We start from the raw sequence: 13336 nt of genomic DNA on the forward strand, positions 1-13336 counted from the left end.
GCTCAGTTAATAAATTTATGAGGAATGTTAGGGGTTAGCAAATTATGTAATTTATAGTTATTAATAATATTTTTAATAATGTAACATTACTCAATTTCTTTCTCTAAATTTATTTGGGACTTATTATAAAGCATTTGAATAGGAGTACATCTAAACACATTTGAAATATGTTGCCCATTATAAAAGGCAAATACTTGGAGAACAATTCGCCTAGAATGATTTTGTTAATTGTAACGCATTCATTCATTCACTTATTCTCTCTCTTTTTATTTTTTGGCATTTCTAAATTTATTGTTACATAAATGTATTAGTTATAGTAGATTAGTATACTTAACTTAATTAGCATTTGTGATTAATAGTTAGTTACTAGTTAGTATATTTAATTCGTCTAAGATATTTATTATGTAAATTGGTATATAAAGTAGGATTTGTTAACTCATTCTGTTAATATGTTATTTTATCTATATCACTTTTTTTCTTTACCAAACAAATTTTAGAACCTTTTTTTTACTCCCTATTCCATTCTTTTCTATTAATCAAACTTCACAATCCTTTTCCAGCTTTTGTTTTCACATGATATCATTTGACTCCAGACATTTTTCACATTCTAATCTTCTTTGTCTACGTCCAGATCCAACATCTTTTCCAAACTCACACAATAGAGATTGATGAGAGCTGTTCATCGAATCTCTAGGATTTCAATAACAGTGTTCCGATCAGCGAGTTAGGGAATCGTGTCTTGGAATTGCTTTCTTCTTCTTTCTTTTCGTCTGATGAGAGTTGCGATTTTTTCATCGACACTCCCCTTTTTTCTTGTGACTGAATCTCAACCACAATCAGTAAGTTTTAGAGAAGAATATCTGGATTAAGCTTTTTCGGTAACTTCATCAATCACGGCCTACTTTGCACCGAATCTCTTTAATGGATTCCACTCACAGTGACGTCAGCTCCACTACAACTTCTAATGTCGATATCAACATGCTTCTTCTTCAACTCACTCAACTCCAGAACCGCACAAATTCAAAATGGTGCATCCTCCTATTGCTCAAAACAGTTGATACTTTTTGCACCCAGCTAAAAGTCCTGGTAATCCCTTAATTTCTCTTCGTCTCAATTCTCAAAATTACATTAATTGGTCCCGCTCGATTTCGTTAGTACTTGAGTCCAAGAACAAAATTCTCTTTATTGATAGCTCTCTCCCTCGATCGGCGGTTACCGATCCAATGTATGCGGCTTGGAGTTGTTGTCCTCTCTTGGCTACATTTATCTCTCTCACACAATATTCTTCAGAGTGTCATCTGGAGAAATGTGGCTTTAGATCTATTGAATGATTTAAAAAAATGCTATTACCAGGGAGATCTGTATCATGTCTCAGAGTTGTATGAAAAGTTGTATAGTGCAAAACAAGATGATCTTTCAATCATTTCCTATTTTACCAAGATGGAAGGGATTTGGAAAGAAATTGATAACTTCACACCGATTCCTATGTGTATTACCTGTACTAGCAAGTAGCAAGTGTATCTATTGTTTGGAAGCAATATGATTATACCGCAATGAAGACTATATTGCAAAATTTCTGTGTGGCTTCAATGATCAATTTGCGACTGCCAAAACCCAAATTATACTATTAAAACCCATACCTGACATGGATACTGTGTTTGCAATGCTAACCCAACAAGAACGCTAGCTCAGTCCTTCAGTTGACACTCCAGATTCACAATCTTATACGCTGCTAATTCTGGTCACAATTCCATCAGAGGCAGAGGTAGATGGGGTATGAATGGTAGAGGAAGAAGTCCAAGCAGGTCTCTTAGCACAAAGCATTGCTCCTTCTGTGGCAGAACAGGACACATTGTTGATACATGCTACAAGAAGCATGACCTTCCCCGTATTTGCAGAAATATGGAAGCATCAATAACACTTTCACTAATGAGAATGATAAAACCAGTACACCTTCGACTGCTATTAAAAATGGTGAGAATCCAAGCTATAGCTTGACCAATGATCTAATTGCTTTAATGTCCATCCTACAACTGTCAACCCAATCTAATCACAATATCAACCAAATCACTACATTAATTGAGCCAAAACCATGTAATCATGTAACCAAGTTGGCCCAAACCCGAATAGAGTCACGCACATTAATGACGAGTGAAAATACGCCCCCGAAAACCCTTCGTTACTTCGCACTCATTATGAAAAAATGTTACTTCTTCCTCAACACAAAATCGCTACACGAAACCGCTCCTTCTCTTTGAATCTCTCTCAAAATCACTTAAACTTCAGTCACGATCTCTGCAAAAACCACTACTGGAGAAGAATCTGGAGAAGATTTGGCAAGGAACAACCAGAAACGAACGAAAACAGTAACAGAGATTCACCTTCCTCCTCCTCCTCATTCTCCGCCTTCTTTTTCGCGTTCCTTCTTCTTCACGTGTTTTCTCCTTATCTTCATTTTTTTTGTTGTTATTGCTACTGTATTTTTTTATCTTTAATCTTTCTCTCCCTGGTGAAGAAGCAGTAGAAGGTGAGAAGGAAGAGTTTTGAATTGTGCAGAGCAGAAATGAACCGAAATGGCCAACTCCACTGAACCGAACATCATTCATGTGCTGAATAAAACGTCATAAACATTTAATCATCAAGAAAAATATTTCTACATGCACAAGGAGTCAATTGAACACACTAACAATCAAGTAAATCAAAATGAGCAACTTCACTGACCCGAGCAACATTCATGTGCTGAATAAAACGTCATAAACATTCAATCATCAAGAATAGTATTTTTTCATGCAAAAGATGTCAACTGAACACATAACAATCAGGTGAACCGAAATGGTCAACACCACTAAACCGAACACCAATCATGTGATGAATAAAACGTGATAAGCATTCAATTAGTAAGAAAAACATTTCTGCATGCACAATGACTCAACTAAACACATTAACAATCAAGTGAATCAAAATGAGCAACTCCACTTAACCGAGTAAAATGTTGGTGTTGTTGGTGATGATCATAACGAAAGAAGAAGAAGAATATGCATGCGGGAAGAAGAAGAAGCAGAAGAAGAACCTACGTGCACGAATCTGAAAGAAGAAGGAGGAGGAGGATGAGGAGAAGAAATACTATTCTTGTTTATTAAAAGTTAATCACAATTTATTCACCACATGAACATTGTTCGGTTCGGTGGCCTTTGTGATTTTGATTCATCAAATGAATGTTGTTCGGTTCGGTGGCCTCCTTTTACTTTGTTCAGAGTTTAAGATTATTGTGATAGCATGCAACAATCATTTCCTAGCTGTCTTAACATAATAACCTCATTCAACTGATTTGAAGTTGAATCATTCATTGTTTCCATTCAGAAGTGTAGATCGAAGAAGAAAACGAAGAAGAAGAAGAAGAAGAAGAAGAAGAATGACGGAGCTTATCACGCTGAATTCAATGCAGATCAATAATGAAGAATGCGAGCAGAGAAGAAAAACGCGAACAGAGAAGAATGACGAATTTTATTAGGTTGAAGAAGAAGAAGAATGCGAATAGAGAAGAAGAAGAAGAACGAAAATGCGAGAAGAGAACAAGGTTTACGATGAAAAAGCTTTATCACGCAGTAGAAGGTTTACGTTATATACATTATATGAGGCACGTGTATAACAAACGTGTAAGGGGGTTGGGGAGGCGCGTCTGATTGAAGTTACTTGGATAGCTTGGATGAAAAAATTACATGGATGTAGAGCTTTTTCGTAATTAAAATATGTTTGATGTTCAATTCATTAGGTATGCGGATGATTATTTTTATTCTTAGGTGGATGGTTATTTTTACTAAGGGTGAGTGGCGTGTGGCAAGCCAAGCAGTAAAGATGAAGTGGGATTAATATTGATGAAGGTGGAGGTAGCCGTCAATTGAAAAAGAAAAGAGTATTTGAGTAAAATATTTCGGTAAATTATGATTTTGGATGGTTATTTTTTTAAATAATTAATTGAATTTTTTAAAAATTTGAAATTTAAAATTGGGAGATTTAAAATTTAAAATTTAAAATTTAATGTAAAATAATTGAATAAAAGTTTTTGAATTTAGAATAATTTATAAAAGAATTTTTATTGTGTATCTCTATTGAGTTAAATAACTAACTCATTATACACATTGTTAATATTTTTCATTGTTTGTCTAATGGGATTCTTTTGATATTACTGGTCCTTAATCGTCATCTATCTCATATCTCTAGATATACCAATTCGATTTATGTGATTTTTGAGCCTAATTTATGTTTCAGAACATAGCATTCTTCTCGTTGAAAAAGATTGATGGTTTAAAATTGAAAAACTAATTTAATTAATATAAAATCTAAAAGTCTAATTAAATTATCACATAAAAACTGATAAATCAATTTAATTATTATCTCTTTTAAATTCTTACTTATAAATTTATTAATCATAATGTTGAGTTGTCGTGGAAAAATGAAAGAAATCATGTTGATGAGAAGAAGACACTAAAGGAGGCAAAATATGAAAAGCATCCGTACCATGAAGTTATGCAATTAATAAGAGAGGCCAGGGGACAAAAAATAAAAAATAAAAAATAAAGAAGCCGAAACATAAATAGAAGAATATTGACATTGAATTGAAAACTGATGTGCTTCAGGTGGCTGTAATTCGTTTCGCTCCCAGCAAAAAGCTTTAACACCCATATCTATGTTAGTTACCTAGTCAATCATTTAACTAGAATCCGATCTAAAATATCTGTTAAATTATAATTACATGTAGAAAAACAAATTGATTAATATTTTCTAACGCACATGGAATTCAACTGGTGTATATTATTCGGGAAATTCTATAATTCTTTAGTTTAGTATCGATTTTTTTCTGAATTTATTTTTTATGTAAATTTAAATATTTAAAATTTATTAATTTATATATTTTTTACGTTTAAGTATTAACGACACCGTAACAAATACCATATTATTCCAAGTTGAAGAAAGTTGGGAGTCCCTCTATTGGTCAACCATTATATCGCCTTGGTCTTTCTTTAATTTATTTTTTAATGGGGTTTTGGTGTTTTGTTAATCAACATTCAACACACGACAACGCCTTTTTTCTTCTGAGTTTAAAAACTTTCAAGCAAATATATAATATATAATGGCAAGTTGGCAACTTGAGAGTTCTATTATTCTATATAGTATAAACCCGGCCAAATCAGAAGTTTGTTTATCTAACCAAGTACCTTGAAATTGCTTTCATAACTAAAATTAATTTGATTCCTCACATTTTAACATAACCATTTAATTAAGCCCCTCATTCTTTGAGATTTAATTACAAAATTTTAAATTTGAAAATCTAAGTAAAAGTGTGATGAAATTGTAAGAAATTAATAAAATAATTAAATATTACTCATGATACTATAATAATCACAGTTTAAAACTATCTATATTATTAAATACGAAAAAACTCTACATTTATAAAATTTTTTCATCCAAATTATCCAAATAACTTCAATCAGACGCATCTCCTTAACTAGGGACGGATCCACGTTTGTTTGTGTGGGGACAGTTGCCCCATTAAATTTATAGAAAAACAATAATAAGTATATATGTATATAGATAATTGTCCTCATTATTATAATTCATTTGTCTCCTATACTTTAAAAAAAATTGTCGAAAAGTTTTTACCATAAATATAAAAAATGTCAATTTTGTAATTAAATGCTAACAAATTATTTGAATATTTACATAATATAAAAAGAGATATTATCTTATCTATACTTATATACAAAGAGAATTATAGTTGTTTGATTTAAATTTTTATTTTTCTCCCAATTTTTTTGTCTCTCACACAATTTTCGTAAAAATTTAAAATTAGTTAATTTGAATTATATTCCTGATAGATTCTTTAATTATTGAACTATAATATCTTTTGTTTTACATAAAAAATAATCAATAAAAATATAATTTGACAAATATGAAATAGCATTGGTATTAATAATAAATGTATCACACAATAATGTGCCCAAATATTGAAATGAGAAAAAATACTATATGAATTAATATGTTTTTTAATGTGTTAATTATATTTATTAAAAATTTGACTAACTAATATGCTCCAAAATTTAAATATCTAAATATATTGATATTATTTTTGCCCCCACTATTATAATTTTCTAGGTCCGTCACTGTACCCAACTCCCTTACGCGTTTGTTATACACACGCCTCATATAACGTATATAATGTAAATCTTCTACTGCGTGATAAACCTTTTTCAACGTAAACTTTGTTCTCTTCTCGCGTTTTCGTTCTTCTTCTTATTCTTTATTCGCGTTCTTTAACCTAATAAAATTCGTCGTTCTTCTCTGTTCGCGTTTTTCTTCTCTGCTTGCATTCTTCATTATTGATATGCATTAAATTCAACGTAATAAGCTCTGTCGTTCTTCTTCTTCTTCTTCTTCGTTTTCTTCTTCGATCTACACTTCTGAATAGAAACAATGAATGATTCAACTTCAAATAAGTTGAATGAGGTTATTACGTTGAGACAGCTAGGAAATAATTGCTGCATGTTATCATAATAATCTTAAACTCTAAACAAAGTAAAAGGAGGCCACTGAACCGAACAACATTCATTTGGTGAATCATAATCACAAAGGCCACCGAACCGAACAATGTTCGTGTGGTGAATAAATGATGATCAACTTTCAATCAACAAGAATAGTATTTCTCCTCCTCTTCCTCCTCCTCCTTCTTCTTTCAAATTCGTACACGTAGGTTCTTCTTCACGCACGCAGATTCTTCTTCTTCTTTCGTTATAATCATCACCAACAACACCAACATTTTGCTCAGTTAAGTGGAGTTGCTCATTTTGATTCACTTGATTGTTAATGTGTTCAGTTGAATCCTTGTGCATGCAGAAATATTTTTCTTACTAATTGAATGCTTATAACGTTTTATTCAGCACATGATTGGTGTTTAGTTTAGAGGTGTTGACCATTTCGGTTCACCTAATTGTTATGTGTTTAGTTGACTTCTTTTGCATGGAAAAATGCTATTCTTGATGATTGAATGTTTATGACATTTTATTCAGCACATGAATATTGCTTGGGTCAGAGGAGTTGCTCATTTTGATTTACTTGATTGTTAGTGTATTTAATTGAGTCCTTGTGCATGTAGAAATATTTTTCTTGATGATTAAATATTTATGACGTTTTATTCAGCACATGAATGATGTTTGGTTCAGTGGAGTTGGCCATTTCGGTTCATTTTTGTTCTGCACAATTTAAAATTCTTCCTCCTCACCTTCTACTACTTCTTCACCAGGGAGAAAAAGATTAAAAGACAAAAAAATACAGCAGCCATAACAACAAAAGAATGAAGATAAGGAGAAAACACGTGAAGAAGAAGGAACGCGAAAAAGAAGGAGGAGAATGAGGAGGAGGAGGAGGAAGGCTATTTTTGTTCGTTTCTAGTTGTTCTTTGCCAAATCTTCTCGCGATTCTTCTCCAGTAGTGATTTTTGTAGAGATATTGACTGAAATTTGAGTGATTTTGAGAGAGATTCGAAGAGAATGAGCGGTTTCGTGTAACAATTTTATGTTGAGGAAGAAGTAACATTTTTCATAATGAGCTCAAAGTAACAAAGGGTTTTTGTGCGTGTGTTTTCACTCGTCATTAACGTGCGTGACTCTATTTGGATTTGGGTCAACTTGCTTACATGGGTACATAGATGTGTAATGGGCTCCTATATTTTTTATATAACTTTTTTTTGGTGTCTTTTAAAGTTTGGGCTTTCGCTTCTCCTAAACAGGAAATCCAAAAGAAAAAAAAAAAATGAAGGAACATTCGAGAATCCGCAGACAAAATAACAATAGTAATAACCAAAGAATAAAAAATAAATAAAAAATAGTGAAGCTTAAACCCTCTGTAAAGCCCTACTACTCTCAGCGGTCTCCATCATTTCTGAGTTCCATTCATTCATTTCATTCATTCTTTCATTTCTGATTCCCAATTTTTGTTTCAATGTATCGATTAGCTTCCAAGCTAGCCTCCTCCATCACTTCCTCAACCTCAAAGAACGTTGTATGAACAATTACACTCTCCTTTTCCACTCTTGTTTCTTCCACTTCTACGAATTGCAATCTTCATTTTTATTTATGTGTTGCTGGAACAGATACGCTGCAGGGTTATTTCAAGTAGAAACTATGCGAGCAAAGACATCAACTTTGGCGTTGGAGCTCGTGCTGCAATTCTTCAGGGTGTCACTGAGGTTGCTGATGCTGTCAAAGTTACCATGGGACCTAAGGTATTCTTGAGTTTGTTTGGGATTGAATAATGAAATTGACATGATTAGTGTGCAAATTTACTTTATTTAGTTACTTTTTTATGTTTGTTGTTTTTTGGTTGGTTGAATTAGGGTCGTAATGTGATTATTGAGAAAAGTTATGGGAACCCAAGGATCACAAAGGATGGTGTGACAGTAGCTAAGAGTATCAAATTTCAGGATAAGGCTAAGAACATTGGTGCTGATCTTGTTAAGCAGGTTGCCAAGGCTACCAACGCTGCTGCTGGAGATGGTGATTTTACTTTTCATTAAGGATTTGTGTTTTCTTTGATGATATTGCTTTAGTATGAATTCTAGCTGAAGCGATTTTGAACTCAGAAGGAATTGTTTTCAATCATGAGGCTATCAAGTTATTTATTTATTTTTAAAATAAATGTAAGAAGGTATTTTTCATGATTGTTCAAGTATCAAAAAATTTTAAGCTATTTTTCCACGTTGTTCATAACTTAGATCTATTTATCTAACAAGTCTATGTTTCTTCTGTGATTCCAGGTACAACTTGTGCGACGGTGTTAACTCAGGCAATACTGATAGAAGGTTGCAAATCGATTGCAGCTGGTGTAAATGTCATGGATTTGCGTAATGGAATAAATAAGGCAGTTGATGCTGTAATTACTGATTTGAAAAGCAGGGCAGTAATGATAAGCACACCTGAAGAGATAACCCAGGTACAAGCGTCTTTCAGAAAAAATTTCTCTTTCTGAATGAATTTTTGTTTAAAAAAATATGAAGTATATTTTTGTTTTACTTCCCTAATGCCCTTCTATCATTGATTTTAAGAGCGTAAACACTGAATACTATTGACAGTGGGAAGTTTTACAATATATTTATCTGACAATTATCTATTATCTATTGAACTATGTTTGTTGTCCATTTATTTCACTTGTATAACTTGCAGGTTGGGACTATATCTGCAAATGGAGAGAGAGACATTGGTGAATTGATTGCAAAGGCAATGGAAAAAGTTGGAAAGGAAGGAGTTATTACCGTTGCTGTACGTGAATGTTTTGTCCTTTTCTATGAACTTGTTTACAATGTTCAAGTCCAGGTTAGCTAACTTTCAGAGCTTTCAGGATGGAAACACTTTGGACAATGAGTTGGAAGTTGTTGAAGGAATGAAGTTGGGCAGAGGCTATATATCTCCCTATTTTATTAGTGATCAGAAAACCCAGAAATGTGTAAGTGTATAATACTTCTTTTGTCACTAGCATCATTCTGAAAAGCTGAATTACCATATTATGTTCCAGGATGTTGGCATGCTTAGATGGTGTTTCATTTATAATTATTATTATGTTTTGCATTATCTTTTGCGAAATAATGTTTCTATAAAGATGGCCTTATTCGTGATTATTATGATTATGTGGCAAGGATGAAAGTTTCCAGCTTATTGCTTTGAACCCTATTTTCATTTTCCATTGTATAAGTTTATAGCTTCATGCTAAGCAGTGGAAGCAATGTCACAAATATGAACTTGGTTTATTCAGATATTTGTGATGTACATCAAGTTAATTAAAAGCTTCATTAATTTGGGTAGTTTTATCTATTTTTGGTTTTATTTGTGATATTAATAATAACAACTTTGATTTTGTAGGAATTGGATCACCCCCTTATCCTCATCCATGACAAGAAAATTTCAGACATGAATTCATTATTGAAAATATTGGAGCTGTCAGTAGAGGTTTGCAAACTAATATTGACAATGTGCTTGTTTCCATTTGCAGTTTGATTCTTCTCATTGTTTTGATTGTTGTTTGATGTTAATCAGAAAAAAAGACCGCTCCTGGTTGTAGCAGAAGATGTTGAGAGTGATGCATTGGCTATGCTCATACTAAACAAGCATCATGCTGGGCTTAAGGTGATTACACGGCTTTCCTCTTGGTTATATATTCTGTTTCATTTCCCTCTAATTTTAGTGTCATTTATGTTTTATGTTGGTTACCTGAGTCTGCTTTCTTGTGTTGCTCTCTGATTTCTAATTTTCTGTTATGTTTACTTACGTTAGATGTTGAGTATCATATAGTCATCCATGTATTTGCCCTTTATATTGGTAACAACTTGGAACTTGATTTTGTGTTACTTTTTTTCCACTTACTTTCATGTTTCTTGCATTTTAGGTTTGTGCTATAAAAGCTCCCGGTTTCGGTGATAACAGAAAAGCAAATCTAGATGATCTTGCAATTCTTACTGGAGGAGAGGTGATTATCTCCTCCGCTTCTTTATTTCTTAGAGACTGCTTATTGGTTCTTGTTAGGGTGTGTCATTTTTAGAAACTGCTTGTCATTTACTGGGAAAATGATTATGATGGGTTTGGAAACAGGTCATCACAGAAGAGCGTGGTTTTACTCTTGACAAAGTCCTACCAGAAATGCTTGGTACTGCCAAAAAGGTCTGCACTCAAATGAACATACGAGTTTTTTGGTTCTTCATACTATTATATATAACCAAATGAATCCACAACAGGTTACTATCTCCATTGATGACACTATCATTCTACACGGAGGTGGGGATAAGAAACTCATTGCAGAGAGATGTGAGGAGGTATTTTTTATTTTTCGAATTTTTGGAAGTGTTTCATTCTGGTATTTTGTTCAAAGTCATTTAGATTAATAATTTTATATCTATTTCTTGCAGAACCAATTGATCAATATGAAAGGAATTAATCGGATCTTAGCTTAGACTTAATCCAATAATTGTTATAAATATCAAAATCAGAGTGATCATATTCATTCCCTCTAGTGTTTTGTTCCTGCTGCAAATTTTTTTATTGTGCAACTGTGTGCATCGAGTGATGTTTGTTGCATAGACATTTAAAAGTGATCTGAAGTTCTGAACACTACCATTTCAATTAAAATAGTTAACAATCTTTTTATAATCATCATAATGTTTACCAATTACCACTACTCATGTTATATTGCCTTTTATGTAACTTATGATTTAGTACATGGATATTGTTTTATAGCTTAGGACAGCAATGAACAAGAGTTCTTCCACGTTCGATAAAGAAAAAGCACAAGAACGCCTATCAAAACTATCCGGTGGTGTAGCTGTCTTCAAGGTTTGTATCTCACCTCCCGAAAATATTAGTTTGTGATGATCAATTTGTACAAGTTTCTTGAAATGGCATCAAATATCTCCAGGTTGGAGGGGCTAGTGAGGCAGAAGTTGGGGAAAGGAAAGATCGGGTGACAGATGCCCTAAATGCCACTAAAGCAGCAGTCGAGGAGGGAATTGTTCCAGGTACTCTGGCTATTTTTTTTTCTAACTAGGTGGAAAGTATACAGAGTGACCCAGCAAATCAGCATCTACCTTTGACATGTATTATTGATCATCTTGTTTTATTCAGGTGGTGGAGTTGCTCTCTTATATGCTGCAAAAGTGTTGGAGAACCTCGAAACAAAGAACGAGGATGAGAAAAGAGGAGTACAGATTATTCAGAATGCACTTAAGGTTCTTGCACCCTACTTTACTATTTTTTTTTTGTACAGAAAAGACGTTTCTGTCTATTTTACTTCTTGCTTTGTGATTTTTAATCCAACATCTTTCCTCATAGTGCATATTTTGTCATAGGCACCTACCCTTACAATAGCTTCAAATGCTGGTTTCGATGGCACTTTGGTTCAGAGCAAATTGTTAGAACAAGACAATGATAATTTGGGTTTTGATGCTTCTAAAGGTTTGTAACCAGTTTACATATATATTTACAGACTACAACTTTTATCGCTGGTTTTTAGTTTACACCATGTGTGTCTTGTGTATTAGACATTTTTATAAGAAGTTATGAATTATTATTCTCTAGTAATACATGTTATACATGTGTTATTCGTAATGCTTTAGTTGTTGCTTATGATGATGCTTATGTTGCTAAAGCAGGTGCCTATGTTGATATGGTAAAGGCTGGAATCATAGATCCTGTTAAAGTTGTTAGAACGGCTTTGGTAGATGCTGCCAGGTAAAATCATATGATCGTATTGCAGTTATTTTTACCTAGATGGCTAGATGCAATTCAATTTATTCATATATTGGGAGTTGGACATGGAATTGTCATGAGCAGGTAATAATTTAAATAATTACAAATTTTGATCATGTAAATGTTGAATTGACTTGTCGCGCCAACAACAATATTTTTAATGTTGTGCAGACGAGGATGCTTAAATCAAAACATTTGATCTTATTAGCAGTGGTTTATTGTTAATTAACTTGTTCTTTAATACTCAGAAACTGAAATCCGCACTTATTTAAGCAAGGCAGTATGAAAATTTTCAGGAATTAATATCATACTTAAATTAATTTTTTTTAATTGCAGTGTCTCATTGCTACTGACAACAACGGAGGCAGCTATTGTGGATAATCCAAAGGACAAAAATAAAGCTCCCAGCCGGGTGCCAGATATGGATGCCTTGGATATCTAACCTGCTATCCTAAATTATTATTTATGAAGGCATTGTTGTGTATTATTTTTTTTTGAGTCCTGAAATTCCTGTTAAAATAGTTGCAGATTGAAAATCTTAAAATGTATTTAGAGACATTGAAAAAAATAGGACTTCCTATTCACATTTTTTCCCCTGTAAGTTTAGGATACAAAAGAAACTGTTCACTCATCATTCTTTAGGTGAGTCGTCGGATTTATGCAACGAGGCAAAAGTAATTTTTGAAAATTAGATAAATTGAATCGAGTTATATTCCTGCTTATGATTTTTCCTTTCATCCACGAAGATGGGTTAGCTATTTCAAGCTTCTTCAGGAATCAGGATGTTTGAAATAAAATGGAATTAAATTGAATTATTGGAACAATTACTAAATAAGGACTGATTTAAGAATTTATTCATAAAATAAAGAGATGAGTCAGGAGAAAGAAAGAGTGATAATGCTTACTCTGAACTGAGTTTCAAATATAATTATTTGATGTTCGTGAATATTTTAAATTTTCCTTCCTTTTTATCTTTTTATCGTTTTTTTCCTAAAAATATATACATCTCTTATATATGTTCTAATCTTGGATACTGATAAGATTTAATGATC

The 13336-nt window shown here is 32.8% G+C and overlaps 1 protein-coding gene across 2 annotated transcripts; it reads left to right on the forward strand.

The window, feature by feature from the left end:
• On the forward strand, positions 7879-13006 carry LOC107618960 (chaperonin CPN60-like 2, mitochondrial). 2 transcript variants are annotated; one of them, XM_016321155.2, is made up of 17 exons: positions 7879-8055; positions 8147-8278; positions 8390-8549; positions 8810-8985; positions 9216-9311; positions 9391-9495; positions 9909-9995; positions 10083-10172; positions 10432-10512; positions 10635-10703; positions 10778-10855; positions 11277-11372; positions 11455-11554; positions 11661-11764; positions 11885-11990; positions 12188-12266; positions 12621-13006. In XM_016321155.2, the coding sequence occupies exons 1-17, from the start codon at positions 7996-7998 to the stop codon at positions 12724-12726; spliced, it is 1725 nt and encodes a 574-aa protein (XP_016176641.1). In that variant the 5' UTR covers positions 7879-7995; the 3' UTR covers positions 12727-13006. The 2 variants fall into 2 exon arrangements, with proteins under 2 accessions (XP_016176641.1, XP_020966892.1); XM_021111233.1 differs by having other exon boundaries at positions 7880-8052.

The sequence above is a fragment of the Arachis ipaensis genome, chromosome B09 (assembly GCF_000816755.2).
Source record: "Arachis ipaensis cultivar K30076 chromosome B09, Araip1.1, whole genome shotgun sequence".
NCBI lineage: Eukaryota > Viridiplantae > Streptophyta > Magnoliopsida > Fabales > Fabaceae > Arachis > Arachis ipaensis.